At 51.6% G+C, this 20,623-nt stretch overlaps 1 protein-coding gene across 1 annotated transcript in view; it reads right to left on the reverse strand.

The window, feature by feature from the left end:
* The window catches only part of LOC147100188 (myelin protein zero-like protein 3), a 38,809-nt gene that overhangs the window by 7,417 nt on the left and 10,769 nt on the right, over positions 1 to 20,623 (reverse strand). The window contains exon 2 of the mRNA XM_085968216.1: positions 4,114 to 4,271. Within this exon, the coding sequence (XP_085824342.1) occupies positions 4,114 to 4,271 (158 nt within the window). The remainder of the gene's footprint in view (positions 1 to 4,113; positions 4,272 to 20,623) is intronic.

The following is a 20,623-nucleotide window of genomic DNA, read 5'->3' on the forward strand; positions in this document are numbered from 1 at the left end:
TTTCCTAGCAGATAAGGGAATTAGGGGTTACGGTGAGAGGGCAGGGAAGTGGACGGGAGTCTAGGTTCAGATCAGCCATGATCCTATTGAATGGCGGCAGGCCCGAGGGGCTGTATGGCCTACTCCTGCTCCTATTTCTTATGTTCTTATGTAGGAGATCCCAGGGTTAGCAAATATATAAAGGGCCTGTTAATGTGAAATGGCAGGGTTGTAAAGCAGAGTGTTCCACACCCTCCTCAAAACAACCAACAACAGCTCCCATCCTTTGGGGAGCGGGCTTGGCGAGTCAGTGGCTCACAGTCTCCTCGTGCGTGACTGGACCGAGAGGATCAGTTTGGAGATATCATTTACTGAGATGGCCCACCATCGCCCTGTAAACAGCAATCACTCTCAGGAAGGAAGGGGCCGAACACACGGAGCCAACGGCAATTAAACAAATAACATCGAGCTTTGATGTAGCTTATCTTCAATCAAAGCATTGGAAAAATCACAGTGCGTCAGACACATGGGGTCAGGACCGAGGGAAATGCAACACTGTGCAGCAACATAATTACCAACAAACGTGCATTTCTATCGCACTTCAGGACGTCCTTTACAGCCAATGAAGTACTTTTGAAGTGTAGTCACTGTTGTAACGTGGGAAACAAGGCAACCAATTTGTGCACAGCAAGCTCCCACAAACAGCAATGTGAAAATGACCAGATACTCTGTTTTAGTGATGTTGGATGAGGGATAAATATTGGCCCAGGACACCAGGGAGAACTCCCCTGCTGTTCTTCAAAATAGTGCCGTGGGACCTTTTAGAGGGTGGATGGGTTGGTTTAACAGCTCTTCTGAAAGACGACACCTTCAACAGTGCAGCGCTGCCTCAGTACTGCCCCTCCGACAGTGCAGCGCTGCCTCAGTACTGCCCCTCCGACAGTGCAGCGCTGCCTCAGTACTGCCCCTCCGACAGTGCAGCGCTGCCTCAGTACTGCCCCTCTGACAGTGCAGCGCTGCCTCAGTACTGCCCCTCCGACAGTGCAGCGCTGCCTCAGTACTGCCCCTCCGACAGTGCAGCGCTGCCTCAGTACTGCCCCTCCGACAGTGCAGCGCTGCCTCAGTACTGCCCCTCCGACAGTGCAGCGCTGCCTCAGTACTGCCCCTCCGACAGTACTGCACTGCCTCAGTACTGCCCCTCCGACAGTACTGCACTGCCTCAGTACTGCCCCTCCGACAGTACTGCACTGCCCCTCCGACAGTGCAGCACTGCCTCAGTACTGCCCCTCCGACAGTACTGCATTGCCTCAGTACTGCCCCTCCGACAGTACTGCACTGCCTCAGTACTGCCCCTCCGACAGTGCAGCACTGCCTCAGTACTGCCCCTCCGACAGTGCAGCACTGCCTCAGTACTGCCCCTCCGACAGTGCAGCACTGCCTCAGTACTGCCCCTCCGACCGTGCGGCACATAAGAATTAAGAGCAGGAGTCAGCCATACGGCCCCTCGAGCCTGCTCCGCCATTCAATAAGATCATGGCTGATCTTAGTTCTCAACTTTACTTCCCCGCCCGATCTCCATATCCCTCGATTCCCCTAGAGTCCAAAAATCTATCAGCCTCAGCATCCACAGCCCTTTGGGGTAGAGAATTCTAAAGATTCACAACTCTCCGAGTGAAGAAATTCCTCATCTCGGTCTTAAATGGCCGACCCTTTATCCTGAGACTATGTCCCCTAGTTCTAGACACTCCAGCCAGGGGAAACAACCTCTCAGCATTTACCTGTCAATCCCCCTGAGAATCTTGTGTTTCAATGAGGTCACCTCTCATTCTTCTAAACTCCAGAGAGTATCGGCCCATTCTACTCAATCTCTCCTCATCGGACAGTCCTCTCACCCCAGGAATCAATCCAGTGAAACTTTGTTGCACCACCTCTAAGGCATGTATGTACTCTCTCAGTTAAGACAACCAGAACTGTGCCCAGTGCTCCAGGTGTGGTCTCACCAAGGCCCTGTACAATTGGAGCAAGACTTCCTCACTCTAATACTCCAACCCCCTTGCAATAAAGGCACCTTATCGAATGCCTTTTGGGAATCCAAATATACTCTACATCCACTGGTTTCACTTCATCTACCCTGCTAGTTACATCCTCAAAACACTAATAAATTTGTTAAACACGATTTCCCTTTCATAAAACCATGTTGACTCTGCCTAATCATATTATGATTTCCCAAGTGCCCTGTTACCACTTCCTTAATAATGGATTCCAGCATTTTCCCGACAATTGATTCAAGAACCATGACATTCATTCTGCAAAGGGTTTACAGCTGGACAGACACAGAGAATAACAGATACCCGGGAGTGAGTTACAGGCTGGAATCTAATCGAGGGGTTTATATATAGAATAACAGATACCCGGGAGTGAGTTAATGGCTGGAATCTAATTGAGGAGTTTGGGGGGTATGAAAACAGTTCGCCAATAATATTAGTATATCTCCAACAAAATTAATTCCGATGGAGAAACTCCTTTAAACTTCCCTATCCCATCATGGGAAACATCACCTTCACAACATGGGTTCCCTGGTCCCGAGAGAAGGAGGCCGGGCCTGGGGACCGGGCCTTGGGGAAGGCCGGGCCTGGGGACCAGGCCTTGGGGAAGGCCGGGCCTTGGGGAAGGCCCAGCTGCTGAGGTTAGTGATTTTTTTTAGGCCTCACTATATTTATAATTATCAGTTGCAGTCAGAAAATTGCACTGCACAAGTCATTGGAAACAAAACAATAATTACCTCATCTTGAATTGAATATAGGAACAAGCTCAAACTAGATTGCAGGACTGGGCAGGTAAAGAGGATGGAACTGAAATCCGACACAGGCCATGATGGTTCCTGTTGTAATGACATCTCTGATTTACAACATATTTATTAACTTTTTCATTTCTGCTTCGCAAACACCCAAAAACTCAACATCGTGTCTGGTTCAATCCAGCCGTGCACTTAACCAACGTACCCGACCTGATTTCATGAAGTGCTGCAGCGAGTCAAAGCACCAGTTCAGCCCCAGCCAGAGTATTGTGGCCAATTCTGGGCACCACACTGTAAGGATGTCAAGGCCTTGGAGAGGGTGCATAAGAGATTTACTAGAATGGTCCCAGGGATGAGGGACTTCAGTTACTCGGAGACTGGAGAAGCTGGGGTTGTTCTCCTTAGAGCAGAGAAGGCTAAGGAGAGACCAAAGAGATATTCAAAATCATGAGGGGTTTTGATTAGAGTAAATAAGGAGAAACTGTTTCTAGTGGCAGAAGGGTCGGTAACCAGAGGACACAGATTTAAGGTGATTAGCAAAAGAGCCAGAGGCGACATGAGGAGGAAACATTTTTTACGCAGCGAGTTGTTGTGATCTGGAATGCACTGCCTGAAAGGGCGGTGGAAACAGATTCAATCATTTTCAAAAGGGAATTTTGCAGGCCTATGGGGAGTGGGACTAATTGGATAGAATCTTTCAAAGAGTCGACGCAAGCACAATTGGCTGAATGGCCTCCTTCTGTGCAGTCTGATTCTATGATCCCAGGGATCTGTCTGCAGAGGAATACAGGAACAGGATGAGACATTCAGCTCCTCGAGCCTGCTCCGCCATTCAATCAGATTACGGCTGATATTGCTCCTCTTTTCCCACCTTTCCTCTATATCCCTTGATACTCTTACCCAACAAAAATCTGTCCATCTCAGTCTTGAAAATTTCAATTGACCCCCAGCATCCACCACCTTTTTTTGGGGGGGGGGGGGGGGGGGGGGCAGAAAGAGTTCCAGATTTACACTACCCTTTGTATGAATGTAATGCTGGGAGATTTTACCAGCTCAAGTGGACACTTTGCAAACCCACTGTTGCACTTTGCTGAACTCCTAATCACATCTGTCACGGAGTGGAGGAAGAGAGCGCGATACAGGGAGGGAACTTCAGCTTGATTCTTCAAATGGTCTTTAAATTGACCCAGAAAACACAAGTCAAGCACCTTGGGAACTGAAGACTGGCCATTGGAGACGGAACATCCCCAAAGCGTCTCCACTCACCGAATGCATGCTCCAAGGGTGTAACCGTCACTACTAACTACAGGCAAACACCGTCAATTCCCCAGACTCACAGCATGCTTTGATCCTCCGCTTGCTGGTCGGTAAGACCAGTCCACTGTCAGACGCTCTGTGATGGGCAAAGATGACCTGAAGTTACAGCTCAGCTCCACGTCCTCTCCGATGAAACCTCTGATCTTTGGAGCCAGAGAAATCTCAACAGCAACAGTGCCTGTTTAGAGAGGAACGCAGGAGTCAACACCAAGCACAGATAAAGAAACAACAGAGCCTTGGTGATAAGCCTTCGACCTGAAACATTAACTCGGTTTCTCTCCACATTTATATAGTACCTTTTGTAAGAATATAAATAGGTTTTTACATTATTCCAATACAGAACAGCTAATGTAGACAAAATTGGTTTAAACCGTGAGCTCGCAAATCTTATCCTTTGATCACAATGGCATTGATAACTTTGGAGGATATTGTACTGTAACAATGGGTACATATAGATTATTGAATAAATAACCCCTCTCAGGTGGATGTGAAAGATCCCATGGCACTATTTTGAAGAAGAGCAGGGGAATTCTCCTCAGTGTCCGGGGCCAACATTTATTCCTCAACCAACATCACAGAGATTATCTGGTATTAACACATTGCTGTTTGCGGAATTTTGTTAAAAAGACTTGCATTTCTATAGCGCCTTTCACGACCTCAGGACGTCTCAAACCGCTTTACAGCCAATTAAGTACTTTTGAAGTGTAGTCACTGTTGTAATGTAGGAAATGTAACGTCCATGTATAATTGAGACACGGACTGCAGAAGTTGGTTATAACAGGTGTTTACTGAATGGAGACAAAACTGGAACTACTATACAAAAAGTTAGTACACAGGCTTATATACAGGGGTGGTCACTACTGGTACTGCAGTATACAGGGGCTGCAGAATATAGTTCCTTCTTCAAGGTACATACACTACAATTCCTCCCCTTTTAGCGAAACAGTACATAACATTCGATTAATAATTAAGTAACATTTACAATTACAGTTGCTATATACATTAGCTGAAGTTAATCAATTATAAATTCAGTCTTTGAGGAGGCTTCCTGATTCTGTCCGGATAACGCCTCTTTGGGGTATCAGGTTCTTCTGGCAAAGTTGATTCGGGATCAACGTCGTTGTTTGGTTCGTCTGCTTCCAATATCACCGATTCTGAGGTAGATGCAATTGGTACTTCGGTTTCATCACCAGGTGTATAGGATCGTGGTGTAGATTTGACGTTTTCCAGTGACTCTAGAATCTGGTCAGCATGGCGTCTTACAATGCTCTCTCCAACGTCCACGGTATACATTAGAGGTCCTTGCCGTGTGCAGATCATTCCTGGCTGCCATTTCTGTGTGCGGTAGTCCCGGGCCAAAACTGGTTGACCTATCTTGAAACTCCTGGTCGGCCTTTCATTCATATTCTGAAACTGCCTGTTCTCCACATCTCTTCTGACGTTTGGCTTAACCAAATCCAAGCGGCATCTCAGTCTTTGATTGAAGAACATCATGGCTGGAGTTTGGTTGGTAACCGCATGTGTCGCATTCCGGTAGGCAAACAAGAAGTTATCCACCTTGTGTTGTAGGGGTATGTCTTCATTACACATTGCCTTGATAGCCTTCTTGAATGTTTGAACGAACCTCTCAGCCAATCCATTGGTGGCTGGATGATATGGGGCGGATGTGTAATGCTTAACACCATTGTTCTTTAAGAACCTCCGGAACTCTTCAGACACAAACTGTGGTCCATTGTCGGAGCAAATCTGTTCAGGCAGCCCATTTCTGGCAAATATGGTTCGTAAGACTGTGATAGTTTTTTCCGTGGTGGTTGAGGACATTTTTATTACCTCTGGCCACTTTGAATGTGCATCCACCGCAATTAAAAACATCGAGTCCATAAATGGACCAGCAAAATCAATGTGTACCCTTTGCCATGGAGACGAGGGCCACTCCCATGGATGTAGAGGGACTTGTGGTGGGGCGTTTTGGACCTTCTAGCATCCTGTACAGCTCTTGGTCATCACTTCGATTTCTCTATCGATTCCTGGCCACCACACAAACGCTCTGGCTAAGTTCTTCATTTTTACCCCTCCCAGATGACCCTCATGAAGCTCATTGAGCACTCTATCCTTCAATTTGGGTGGAATTACTGCTCTGGATCCACACATCAAGGTTCCTCGGCACACTGACAGCTGTTCTCTTCTCGGCGAGAATGCTGGCAACAGTGGTTCGCCATGTGCTGGCCATCCCTTCACCGTTAAATCATAGACCCTGGAGAGTGTCGGGTCATTTCGTGTTTCCTTTTCTATGTTTGCATTCGTCACAGGTAGACATTCGACTATGGTCGAGTGGAATATCTCCACAGGATCCACTGCAGGTGCTTCTTCCACCGTCGGCAACAGTAGGCGCGACAATCCATCAGCATTCCCATGCTGTTTAGTTCCTTTGTACTCGATGTCATATTGGTGTGCCCCTAGGAAAAGGGACCACCTCTGTAGCCGTTGTGCTGTCATTATCGGAACGCCCTTCTTAGGGTTGAAAATGGAGACAAGAGGTTGATGATCAGTTAGTAGAGTAAATTTCTGTCCGTGCAGGTAGTGATTGAACTTCTTCACCCCCCACACCAGGCTGAAGGCCTCTCTCTCAATCTGGGCGTAGTTACGCTCGGCTGCAGTTAACGAGCGTGACGCAAAAGCTATCGGCCTCGCTGAACCATCAAGGGATTTATGTGACAGTACCACTCCAACGCCGTAGGGAGACGTATCACACGCCAGTCTTATCGGTAGTGATGGGTTGTAGTGAGCCAATACTTCCTTTGAAGTGATTAAGTCCTTACTCTTCTGAAAAGCACGCTTACAATCATCGCTCCATTTCCATGCTACCCCCATTCGTAGCAGGGCGTTCAGTGGGTGCAGAATTGCTGACAAATTCGGCAAAAACTTATGATAGCAATTCACCAACCCGAGGAATGACCTCAGCTGCGACACATTTTCAGGCGCTGGGGCCTTAACAACTGCTTCAATTTTGTCAGGGGACTTATGTAACCCCTCTTCATCAATCACGTGGCCACAATACGATCTGTTTCTTAAAAATTCGCACTTGGGGCGGTTGGCTCGCAGCCCATGTTCCCGTAGTCTAGTGAGCACCTGTTCTAGGTTGTTAAGGTGTTCACTGTCATCTTCACCTGTTACAAGGATGTCGTCCAAGTAACACCGAGTCCCCGGAATCCCTTGCAGGACTTGTTCCATCGCTCTTTGCCATATCGCCGGAGCCGATGCTACTCCGAATACCAATCGATGATACTGGTAAAGACCTTTGTGAGTGTTTATCGTGAGATACTTCCTAGAGGACTCTTCAACCTCCATCTGCAAATATGCTTGTGCTAGGTCAATTTTTGTAAAACGCTTCCCTCCAGACAGTGAGGCGAAGATGTCTTCTATCCTTGGAAGAGGATATTGTACTGTGCGAAGGACAGGGTTCACCGTCACCTTGAAATCCCCACAGATGCGAATCTTCCTTGGCTCTCCGGACTTATTGCTTAACGTTTTCTTCATGACAGGAACGATGGGTGTCGCCCACTCGCTCCAGTCGACCTTAGATAACACGCCCGCCTTCTCCAGATTCTCCAGCTCTGCCTCGACGGCTGGGCGAATTGCATATGGTACCGGTCTCGCTTTGAAAAACTTGGGAACTGCATTCTCTTCTATTTTTATCGAGGCGGTTACGCCTTTAAGCGTGCCCAGTTCTTGTTGAAATACCTCTTTGGCGTTAGCTAAGATTGTTGACAATCGTCCAGGAGTGACGTCTTCATCTTTTTTACCGTCCACCGTCATTGCATGAATGGAATGCCAATCTAAGTTTATCTTCCTGATCCATTCCCGTCCCAATAACGGTGGTCCACCATTTGGCAGTATGTAGAGATACAATTTCCGTATTTTCTTGCCATTGTATTCGACAGGCACCCTTATTTTTCCTCTGGGGTATACTTTTTGCCCCGTATACGTCGTCAAGACGATGGATGTCTCTCTCAAGCGTGTGTGTGAAAATAGCCGCTCGTAGTCTCGTCGATTCATGACGGTTAGCGCTGATCCTGTATCCAATTCCATTTTAACTTGGGACCCTGCTATCGTGAGAGTGACCCAAATGGTTCGGTGATCCTCTTTTGCGATTACATTGTGAAGTTTGAGACAGCTTAGTCTTCTGTTTCCGGATTCACTATCGCTCATCTGGTCTTCGGAACTACTGTCCGTCATCTTTTGTACTTTCTTGTACGGTTCCTTAGTAGCCTTTTTGTTGTCGCTGGTCGTCTTCCCAGACCTACAAACTCGTGCAATGTGTCCAATCTTCCCGCATTGTCTGCATATTTTGTCTTTGGACCAGCAGTCCTTCTGGTCATGGTTAGTTCTGCCGCAGCGATAACATTTTGCAAATCCCCGTGTCATTTCATGGGTGCCGTATTCCTGTGGCTTTTGCTGTATTTCCGCAGCTCCCCTTGCTGCTGCTTCGTACGATACTGCCACGCTGAAAGCCTTATCTAGCGTCAGCTCTTTCTCTGAGAGTAACCACGTGGTCCAGTGCTCTAATGTATTATCAAAAGCAGTGATACAGCCAGTCTTCGGCATCTTGCAAATCTAAAATGGCGCCTCCCGTGCTTTGCCTTCTTCCCCGCTGTTGTTAGCGCTGCTTTCCACGGTTTCTTGCGCGTATTCTTTTTCTTTTATTATTTTCCTGTCGTGGCGCAGACCCTCTGGGACACTTCCCTCCCTCTTCTGAGGTCCGAACGCTGCCCAGCTTCGAAACACCGGCCGCGCCCTGTATGCTCCACCCTCTCTCTCTCTCTCCTTGCTTCCCGACTCGCTGCCCGGCCCCGTTGCAGCCCAGGAAGGATCAGAGCACTACCTGCCACCAGCCCGATTAGCTGGGAAACCACGGACCGAGGAACCCAGCCTGGCTCTGGACAGCCTCTCCTGCAAGTTTTGAAATCGATGATTGACGGTCGACGCCCATTTCTCGAGTTTCAATGGCCTATTTTTTTCTTTTTTTTTTCTTCTGGCTCCGACCTTCAACACGTCGTCGGAGCTGCTGCTGAGTTGCAGGTAAGTTCGTTTCTAACTCGTCGCCAGTGTTAAGTCCGTGAATGATTGAGACACGGACTAGCAGGAGAGAAACAAACAGATCTTTACTGGTGAAAGGCATAAACGAAACTAAACAACAGAGGCTCTCTAGCGCCTCTTATACAGGGGTGGTCACTGCCGGTACTGCAGTCTGAGACCAGTTATTCTCTTAAAGGTACATACACAACACTAGTGACAGGTGAAAATGACAGTGAACACCTTGTCAACCTAGAGCAGGTGCTCACTAGACTAAGAGAACATGGGCTACGAGCATCAACCTCTTGTCTCCATTTTCAACCCTCAGAAGGGCGTACCGATAATGACAGCACAACGGCTGCAGAGATGGTCCCTTTTCCTAGGGGCACACCAATATGACATCGAGTACAAAGGAACTAAACAGCATGGAAATGCTGATGGATTGTCACGTCTACCGTTGCCGACGGTGGAAGACGACGACCTTGCAGTGGATCCAATGGAGTTATTCCACTCGACCATAGTCGAATGTCTCCCTGTGACGAATGCAAACAGTGTGTCGGGTCATTCCATGTTTCCTTTTCTATCACGGGTCTATGATTTAACGGTGAAGGGATGGCCAGCACATGGCGAACCACTGCTGCCAGCATTCTCGCCGAGAAGAGAGCAGCTGTCAGTGTGCAGAGGAACCTTGATGTGTGGATCCAGAGTAGTAATTCCACCTAAGTTGATGGATAGAGTGCTCAATGAGCTTCATGAGGGTCATCTGGGTGGGGTAAAAGAGAGCTTAGCCAGAGCGTTTGTGTGGTGGCCGGGAATCGATAGAGAAATCGAAGTGATGACCAAGAGCTGTGCAGGATGCCAGAAGGTCCAAAACGTCCCACCACAAGCTCCTCTGCATCCATGGGAGTGGCCCTCATCTCCATGGCAAAGGGTGCACATTGATTTTGCTGGTCCCTTCATGGACTCGATGTTTTTAATTGCGGTGGATGCACAAAGTGGCCAGAGGTAATAAAAATGTCCTCAACCACCACGGAAAAAACTATCAGTTTTATGAACCATATTCGCCAGGAATGGGCTGCCTGAACAGATTTGCTCTGACAATGGACCACAGTTTGTGTCTGAAGAGTTCCGGAGGTTCTTAAAGAACAATGGTGTTAAGCATTACACATCTGCCCCATATCATCCAGCCACTAATGGATTGGCCGAGAGGTTTGTCCAAACATTCAAGAAGGCTATCAAGGCAATGTGTAATGAAGATATACCCCTACAACACAAGGTGGACAACTTCTTGTTTGCCTACCGGAATGCGACACATGCGGTTACCAACCAAACTCCAGCCATGATGTTCTTCAATTGAAGACTACGATGCCGCTTGGATTTGGTTAAGCCAAACGTCCGAAGAGATGTGGAGAACAGGCAGTTTCAGAATATGAATGAAAGGCCGACCAGGAGTTTTAAGATAGGTCAACCAGTTTTGGCCCGGGACTACCGCACTGAGAAATGGCAGCCAGGAACGATTTGTACACGACAAGGATCTCTCATGTATACCGTGGACGTTGGGGAGAGCATTGTAAGGCGACATGCTGACCAGATTCTAGAGTCACTGGAAAACGTCAACTCCACACCACGATCTGATACACCTGGTAATGAAATCGACGTCCCAATTGCAGCTACCGCAGACCCGGTAATATTGGAAGATGAACCAAACAACAACATTGATTCCGACTCAACATTGCCAGAAGAACCTGATACCCCAAAGAGGCATTATCCAGACAGAATCAGGAAGCCTCCTCAAAGACTGAACTTATAATTGCTTAAACTTAACCAATGTATCTAGCAACAGTAATTGTGATTGTAATTCGTTATTAGTTGTTAAATGAATGTTATGTACTGTTTATCTAAAAGGGGAGGAATTGTTGTGTATGTACCTTTAAGAGAATAACTGGCCTCAGACTGCAGTACCGGCAGTGACCACCCCTGTATAAAAGGCGCTAGAGAGCCTCTGTTGTTTACTGGTGAAAGGCATAAACGAAACTAAAGATCTGTTTGTTTCTCTCCTGCTAGTCCGTGTCTCAATCATTCACGGACTTAACAACTAGGATGTCGTCCAAGTAACACGGAGTCCCCGGAATCCCTTGCAGGACTTGTTCCATCGCTCTTTGCCATATAGCCGGAGCTGATGCAACTCCGAATACCAGTCGATTATACTGGTAAAGACCTTTGTGAGTGTTTATCGCGAGATATTTCCTAGAGGATTCTTCAACCTCCATCTGCAAATGTGCTTGCGCTAGGTCAATTTTTGTAAAATGTTTCCCTCCAGATAGTGAGGCGAAAATATCTTCTATCCTCGGAAGAGGATACTGTACTGCGTGAAGGACTGGGTTCAGTCACCTTGAAGTCCCCACGGATGCGAACCTTCCCTGGCGGCTCCTCAGACTTATTGTTTAACGTTTTCTTCATGACAGGAACGATGGGTGTTGCCCACTCGCTCCAGTCTACCTTAGTTAGCACGCCTGCATTCTCCAGATTCTCCAGCTCTGCCTCGATGGCTGGGCAAATTGCATACGGTATCGGTCTTGCTTTGAAAAACTTGGGAATTGCATTCTCTTCTATTTTTATCGAGGCGGTTACGCCTTTAAGAGTTCCCAGTTCTTGTTGAAATACCTCTTTAGTGTTAGCCAAGATTTTTGACAATCGTCCAGGTGTGACGTTGTCATCCTTTTTACCAGCCACCGTCAGTGCCTGAATGGAGTGCCAGTCTAAACTTATCTTTCTGATCCATTCACGTCCCAATAACAGTGGTCCACCACCTTGCAGTATGTACAGATACAATTTCTGTATTTCCTTGCCGTTGTATTTGACAGGCACCCTTATTTTCCCTATGGGGTATACTTTCTGCCCCGTATATGTCTTCAAGACAATGGATGTGTCTTTCAAGGGTATGTGTGAGAATAGCTGCTCGTAGTCTCGTTGATTCATGATGGTCAGGGCTGATCCTGTATCCAATTCCATTTTGACTTGGGACCCTGCTATCGTGAGGGTGACCCAAATGGTTCGGTGATCCTCTTTTGTGATTACGTTGTGTAGTTTGAGACAGCTTAGTCTCTTGTTCCCGGATTCACTATCGCTCTTCTGGTCTTCGGAACGACTGTCCGTCATCTTTTGTACTTTCCTGTACTTTTCCTTAGTAGTCTTTTTGTTGTCGTTAGTCTTCTTCCCGGACCTGCAAACTCGTGCAATGTGTCCCATCTTTCCGCATTGCCTGCATGTTTTGTCCTTGGACCAGCAGTCCTTCTGGTCATGGGTTGTTCTGCCGCAGCGATAACATTTTTCAAATCCCCGTGTCATTTCATGGGTGCCGTAGTCCTGTGGTTTTTGCTGTATTTCCGCAGCTCCCCTTGCTGCTGCTTCATACGATACTGCCACGCTGAAAGCCTTATCTAGCGTCAGCTCTTTCTCTGAGTGTAACCTCTTCTGGGTTCCTTCGCTCAGGAGTCCACAGACAAATTTGTCCCGTAGGGTATCTGCCAGTCCTGCTCCGAACTGGCAGTGCTTTGATAGCTTGCGTAGTTCCGTAAGGTAATCAGCATTGCTCTCATCTTTATGCTGATTTCTCTTGTGGAATTTAAATCTTTGTTATCAGCAGCGGTGTAGGATTTAGGTGTTCCTGTAGAATATGAACAATTTCGTTAAAACTCTTCTCCATCGGTTTGACTGGAGTGATCAGGTTCCGCAATAGGCCATACGTTCTTGCGCCCATTAAGTTTAGTAGTACCGATGCCTTTTTCTCATCGGCTACTTCATTTGCCTTGCAATATACTTCGACTCTTTCCACATACGTGGTCCAGTCTTCTATTGCATTATCGAAGGCAGTGATATTGCCAGTCTTTGGCATCTTGGAAATCTAAGATGGTGTCTCCAGCGCTTTGCCTTCTTCCCTGATTGAACAAAATGGCACCTCCCGCGCTTGGCCTTCTTCCCCGCTGGATTAAGATGGCGCCTCCCGCGCTCTGTCTTTTCCGCTGCTGCCAGCGCTGTTGCTGGCGTTTTTATGCCTTGATGGCGACGCCTATGGTCTTCGCGCACTTCCCCCCGCGCTGCTGCCAACGCCGCTCTCCGCGGTCCCCGTGGCAAACTGCAGCTCCTCGCGGCTTTCTGCGCTTCTAATTTCTTTTATTTTAATTACTGTTCCCGTCGTCAGAGCAGACCCTATGGGACACTTCCCTCCCTCTTCTCGGGTCTGTACGCGGCCCGGCTTCGTAGCACCGGCCACGCCCCGTGTGCTCCACCCTCTCTCTCTCCTCTTCCCGACAACGCTGCTCGGCCCCGTTGAAAAGCCACCCGATCGAGCTCTAGCCCGCCGCAGCCCGGGAAAGATCAGTGTGCTACCTGCCACCAGCCCGATTAGCTGGAACACCATAGACTGGATAACCAAGCCCAGCTCTCGACAGCCTCTCCTGCAAATCTTCGAATTCGATGAATCAGAGGGCGGTTGCCCACGGTCGACACCCGTTTCTTCTGTTTGTTTTTTTTTTCTTTTTGGATTTCTTCCTTCTGGCCTCGACCTCTAATAAATTCACTTCAGGGATGGATCCCCGTGAGGTGGTGCAGAACTGTAGGTAAGTTCGGATCTGTTCGTCGCCAATGTAACGTCCGTGTGTAATTGAGACACGGACTGCAGAAGTTGGTTATAACAGGTGTTTACTGAATGGAGACAAAACTGGGACTACTATACAAAGTTACAACACAGGCATATATACAGTGGTGGTCACTACTGGTACTGCAGTATACAGGGGCTGCAGAATATAGTTCCTTCTTCAAGGTATATACACTACAGGAAACATGGCAGCCAATTTGCGCACAGTTGGGTCGGGGGCGCGAGTGCGAGTCGTGGGGGCCGGTGCGAGTCGGGGGGGGGGGGGGGGCGCCGGGGCGAGCGAGTCGGGGGGGGGGGGGGGCTCACCTCTTGGCTGTAGCACCGTAGACTACATGATTACAGATTTGGACCCATCCTCTTTTAGAGCATTCACAGTCAAACCACAAACAACACTGTCAGACCACAGTCAAATTACCATGTATCTTAAAAAGACAGAAACAACCAACACAGAAACACAACCTAGTAAGCTGTACAACACCAAAAAATCGTACAGATGGGCCAAAAACAGCACGGAAAACTACCAGAAAGCAATTAGCAATGAATCAACTCACGCTCTCTTGGACACCTTTCTGGATAACATATACACTCACAATAAAGGCGGCGTAAACCGGGCAGTGAATAACCTAAACAATATTTTTGATAACTTGGCAACAAGGTCAAACCTGAAAGCTCACAAGAACAAACCCAAAACAAAAAACTATGAAAAATGGTTTGACCCAGATTGCCATAACATGAGGAAAAAACTTAGAAAAATATCAAACCAAAAACACAGACAGCCAGAAAACGAGGAATTACGCCTTACTTATTGTCAGACACTAACACAATACAGAAACACACTCAGAACCAAAAAAGAGCAGTATATTAAGAATACACTCAGCTCCATTGAGGAATCCATTGATTCCAATTGTTTCTGGGACAACGGGAATACATTACACAAAAAACACGACAATTGGCCATTCAAAATGGAGACACATGGGAAAACCACTGAAAAATTATACCAGAAAAACACACTAAGGCCAGAGCAACACCAAATATGCAAAAAACTGGAAAAGCTCGAAATGGCCATAAAAGATAACTAAAACCCGCTAGATTCCATAATAACAGAAAAAGAACTTTTTGAAAAACTCAAGGACCTGCGACCAGGAAAAGCTTGCGGTGCAGGCGGCATACTAAGCGAGATGATTAAACACACAGACGATAAAATGAAACTGGCTATCCTAAAACTCTTCAACTTGGTTCTGAGTGTCGGTTACTTCCCTGATATCTGGAACAAAGGACTCATAACGCCCATATACAAAAGTGGGGACAAAGTCGACCCAAATAACTATCGAGGCATCTGTGTAAACAGTAACCTGGGGAAGGTATTCTGTAGTATCATAAACAAAAGACTTATAAACTTCCTTGAGGAGCACAATGTCTTGAGCAAAAGCCAAATTGGATTCCTGCCAAACTATAGAACATCAGATCATATCTTCACCCAACAGACGCTAATTGACAAACACGTTCATCAAAACAAAAGCAAAATCTACATATGCTTTATAGATTTCCAGAAGGCTTTCGATTCCATCTGGCACGACGGTTTATTCCTGAAACTTATCGAAAGCGGGGTAGGGGGAAAAACATATGATGTAATTAAATCAATGTATACAAACAACAAATGTGCAGTTAAAATTGGAGACAAACAAACAAAATACTTCCCACAGGGGCGGGGGGTGACGCAGGGCTCGCCCATCTCACCGACACTCTTTAATATTTACATAAATGAATTGGCAAAACTACTTGAACAATCTACAGCACCCGGCCTCACCCTATATGAATCCAAGGTTAAATTCCTCCTCTATGCAGATGACCTGGTTCTGCTGTCACCAACTAAGGAGGGTCTACAGCAGAACCTGGATCTGCTGGAGTCGTTCTGCCAGACCTGGGCCCTGACAATAAATCCCCAAAAAACCAAAGTCCTTGTGTTCCAGCAAAGATCCAGACATCAGGGACCCAAAATAAATTTCACACTAGGAACAACCAAAATTGAACAAACCACTAACTACACATACTTGGGCTTAAAAATCAGTTCTACGGGAAATTTTCATCTGGCTGTGAATGAACTGAAAGAGAAAGCAAGAAGGGCTTTCTATGCCATTAAAAAATCAATCCAAATAGAAATCCCAATTAGCATTTGGCTCAAAATTTTCAAATCAGTAATTGAACCAATTGCACTCTATGGCAGTGAGGTGTGGGGACCGCTAACACAACAAGAATTTGCAAAATGGGACAAACATCCAATTGAGATCCTACATGCAGAATTCTGTAAAAGTATCCTCCGGACTCAAAGGAAAACCATAAACAATGCATGCAGGGCAGAACTAGGCCAATATCCATTAATAATCACTATCCAAAAAAGAGCCACCAAATTTTGGAAACACCTAGAAATGAGCAACCCCCAATGCTATCATTACGAAGCCCTGAAATGCCAAGAGAGGACCATAAAGAAGAATACCCTCAGTCAACTAGTCCTGGGACTCAGTGAAGTAACTACTAACACTACTAACAATAACCAGCCCCAGGACAGTGACAGGGTAACACAAAGAATTCGACCCAACACAATCGTCGCTAAGCAAAAGGAAAAATATGTCATATTGGGCAGAAACAACAAAAACCCAAAGCAAACTCAATTGCTACTTGGCCCTAAACAGACAATACAACATGGCTGATTACCTGACCATGGTAAAGGATAGCAAACTGAGAAAAACCTTGACAATGTACAGACTTAGTGAACATAGCCTGGCGATCGAAAAAGGTAGACACAGGCAGACCCGGCTACCAAGAGAGGACAGGATATGCTCTCACTGCAGTCAGGGAGTGGTGGAGACAGAGATGCACTTCCTCACAGCTTGTAGAAAATATCAAGGCATAAGGGAGAATTTCTACCCAAAATTCACAAAAATATGCCCGGAATTCAGAAATCTGAATGACGACCAAAAACTGCCATACCTACTAGGGAAGAGAGAAATTGTGTAACATTAGCGGCACACTATGTTACAGCTTGCCATAAACAGAGGGACAACCACTAAATATAAGATAAGAGTATATATAAATTATATGAAAGTATATTTATACACTCAGGGATATATCTGTTTATACACTGTATGGATAGATCTGTATTTTTGTGAACAAACATGAATGTTTTCCGATGCTTTGGCAACATAAGATGTAACTTGTCATGCCAATAAAGCGATTTGAATTGAATTGAGTTGGGGGAGGGGGGGGTGAGTCGGGAAAGGGTGAGTCGGGGGGGGGGGGGAGAGAGTGAGTCGGGGGGGGGGGGGGAGAGAGTGAGTCGGGGGGGGGGGGAGAGAGTGAGTCGGGGGGGGGGGAGAGAGTGAGTCGGGGGGGGGGGGAGAGAGTGAGTCGGGGGGGGGGGAGAGAGTGAGTCGGGGGGGGGGGGGGGAAAGAGTGAGTCGGGGGGGGGGGGGAAAGAGTGAGTCGGGGGGGGGGGGGAAAGAGTGAGTCGGGGGGGGGGGGAAAGAGTGAGTCGGGGGGGGGGGGAGAGTGAGTCGGGGGGGGGGGGAGAGTGAGTCGGGGGGGGGGGAGAGAGTGTCGGGGGGGGGGAGAGAGTGAGTCGGGGGGGGGGAAAGAGTGAGTCGGGGGGGGGGGAAAGAGTGAGTCGGGGGGGGGGGAAAGAGTGAGTCGGGGGGGGGGGGAGAGAGTGTCGGGGGGGGGGGGGAGAGTGAGTCGGGGGGGGGAGATTGAGTCGGGGGGGGGGAGAGTGAGTCGGGGGGGGGAGAGTGAGTCGGGGGGGGGGAGAGTGAGTCGGGGGGGGGAGGAGTCGGGGGGGGAGAGTGAGTCGGGGGGGGGAGAGTGAGTCGGGGGGGGGGGAGAGTGAGTCGGGGGGGGGAGAGTGAGTCGGGGGGGGGAGAGTGAGTCGGGGGGGGGAGAGTGAGTCGGGGGGGGGGAGAGTGAGTCGGGGGGGGGGGGAGAGTGAGTCGGGGGGGGGGGGGGAGAGTGAGTCGGGGGGGGGGGGGGGGAGAGTGAGTCGGGGGGGGGGGGGGGGAGAGTGAGTCGGGGGGGGGGGGGAGAGTGAGTCGGGGGGGGGGGGAGAGTGAGTCGGGGGGGGGGGGAGAGTGAGTCGGGGGGGGGGGGGAGAGTGAGTCGGGGGGGGGGAGAGTGAGTCGGGGGGGGGGGGAGAGTGAGTCGGGGGGGGGGGGGGAGAGTGAGTCGGGGGGGGGGGGGGGGGGGAGAGTGAGTCGGGGGGGGGGGGGAGAGTGAGTCGGGGGGGGGGGGGGGGAGAGTGAGTCGGGGGGGGGGGGGGAGTCGGGGGGGAGAGTGAGTCGGGGGGGGAGAGTGAGTCGGGGGGGGGAGAGTGAGTCGGGGGGGGGGGAGGGGGAGAGTGAGTCGGGGGGGGGGAGAGTGAGTCGGGGGGGGGAGAGTGAGTCGGGGGGGGGAGAGTGAGTCGGGGGGGGAGAGTGAGTCGGGGGGGGGAGAGTGAGTCGGGGGGGGGAGAGTGAGTCGGGGGGGGAGAGTGAGTCGGGGGGGGGGAGAGTGAGTCGGGGGGGGGGGGGAGAGTGAGTCGGGGGGGGGGGAGAGTGTGAGTCGGGGGGGGGGGAGAGTGAGTCGGGGGGGGGGGAGAGTGAGTCGGGGGGGGGAGAGTGAGTCGGGGGGGGGGGGAGAGTGAGTCGGGGGGGGGGGGGAGAGTGAGTCGGGGGGGGGGGGAGAGTGAGTCGGGGGGGGGGGGGAGAGTGAGTCGGGGGGGGGGGGAGAGTGAGTCGGGGGGGGGGGGGGGAGAGTGAGTCGGGGGGGGGGGGAGAGTGAGTCGGGGGGGGGGGGGAGAGTGAGTCGGGGGGGGGGGGAGAGTGAGTCGGGGGGGGGGGGGAGAGTGAGTCGGGGGGGGGGGGGAGAGTGAGTCGGGGGGGGGGGAGAGTGAGTCGGGGGGGGGGGGGAGAGGGGGGGGGGGGGGGAGAGTGAGTCGGGGGGGGGGGGGAGAGTGAGTCGGGGGGGGGGGGGAGAGTGAGTCGGGGGGGGGGAGAGTGAGTCGGGGGGGAGAGTGAGTCGGGGGGGGGGGGGAGAGTGAGTCGGGGGGGGGGGGGAGAGTGAGTCGGGGGGGGGGGGAGAGTGAGTCGGGGGGGGGGGAGAGTGAGTCGGGGGGGGGGAGAGTGAGTCGGGGGGGGGGAGAGTGAGTCGGGGGGGGGGGAGAGTGAGTCGGGGGGGGGGGGAGAGTGAGTCGGGGGGGGGGGAGAGTGAGTCGGGGGGGGAGAGTGAGTCGGGGGGGGGGGAGAGTGAGTCGGGGGGGGGGAGAGTGAGTCGGGGGGGGAGAGTGAGTCGGGGGGGAGAGTGAGTCGGGGGGGAGAGTGAGTCGGGGGGGGAGAGTGAGTCGGGGGGGGGGGGGGAGAGTGAGTCGGGGGGGGGGGAGAGTGAGTCGGGGGGGGGAGAGTGAGTCGGGGGGGGGAGAGTGAGTCGGGGGGGGAGAGTGAGTCGGGGGGGGGAGAGTGAGTCGGGGGGGGGAGAGTGAGTCGGGGGGGGGGAGAGTGAGTCGGGGGGGGGGAGAGTGAGTCGGGGGGGGGGAGAGTGAGTCGGGGGGGGGAGAGTGAGTCGGGGGGGAGAGTGAGTCGGGGGGGGAGAGTGAGTCGGGGGGGGGAGAGTGAGTCGGGGGGGGGAGAGTGAGTCGGGGGGGGGAGAGTGAGTCGGGGGGGGGGAGAGTGAGTCGGGGGGGGGGAGAGTGAGTCGGGGGGGGGAGAGTGAGTCGGGGGGGGGAGAGTGAGTCGGGGGGGGGAGAGTGAGTCGGGGGGGGGAGAGTGAGTCGGGGGGGGGAGAGTGAGTCGGGGGGGGGAGAGTGAGTCGGGGGGGGAGAGTGAGTCGGGGGGGGGAGAGTGAGTCGGGGGGGGGAGAGTGAGTCGGGGGGGGGAGAGTGAGTCGGGGGGGGGAGAGTGAGTCGGGGGGGGGAGAGTGAGTCGGGGGGGGGAGAGTGAGTCGGGGGGGGAGAGTGAGTCGGGGGGGGGAGAGTGAGTCGGGGGGGGGGAGAGTGAGTCGGGGGGGGGAGAGTGAGTCGGGGGGGGGAGAGTGAGTCGGGGGGGGGAGAGTGAGTCGGGGGGGGGAGAGTGAGTCGGGGGGGGGAGAGTGAGTCGGGGGGGGGAGAGTGAGTCGGGGGGGGGGAGAGTGAGTCGGGGGGGGGGAGAGTGAGTCGGGGGGGGGGAGAGTGAGTCGGGGGGGGGGGGGGAGAGTGAGTCGGGGGGGGGAGGTGGGGGGAGAGTGAGTCGGGGGGGGGGGAGAGTGAGTCGGGGGGGGGGAGAGTGAGTCGGGGGGGGGGGGGGGAGAGTGAGTCGGGGGGGGGGAGAGTGAGTCGGGGGGGGGGGAGAGTGAGTCGGGGGGGGGGAGAGTGAGTCGGGGGGGGGGAGAGTGAGTCGGGGGGGGGGGAGAGTGAGTCGGGGGGGGGGGAGAGTGAGTCGGGGGGGGGGAGAGTGAGTCGGGGGGGGGAGAGTGAGTCGGGGGGGGGGAGAGTGAGTCGGGGGGGGGGGGGGGAGAGTGAGTCGGGGGGGGGGGAGAGTGAGTCGGGGGGGGGGAGAGTGAGTCGGGGGGGGGGGGGGAGAGTGAGTCGGGGGGGGGGGGGGAGAGTGAGTCGGGGGGGGGGGGGAGAGTGAGTCGGGGGGGGGGGGGAGAGTGAGTCGGGGGGGGGGGGGAGAGTGAGTCGGGGGGGGGGGGGAGAGTGAGTCGGGGGGGGGGGGAGAGTGAGTCGGGGGGGGGGGGGGAGAGTGAGTCGGGGGGGGGGGGGAGAGTGAGTCGGGGGGGGGGGGGGAGAGTGAGTCGGGGGG

Source organism: Somniosus microcephalus, chromosome 26, assembly GCF_052327205.1.
Source record: "Somniosus microcephalus isolate GS21.2 chromosome 26, FLI_Smic_1.0, whole genome shotgun sequence".
NCBI classification, from domain to species: Eukaryota; Metazoa; Chordata; class Chondrichthyes; order Squaliformes; family Somniosidae; genus Somniosus; species Somniosus microcephalus.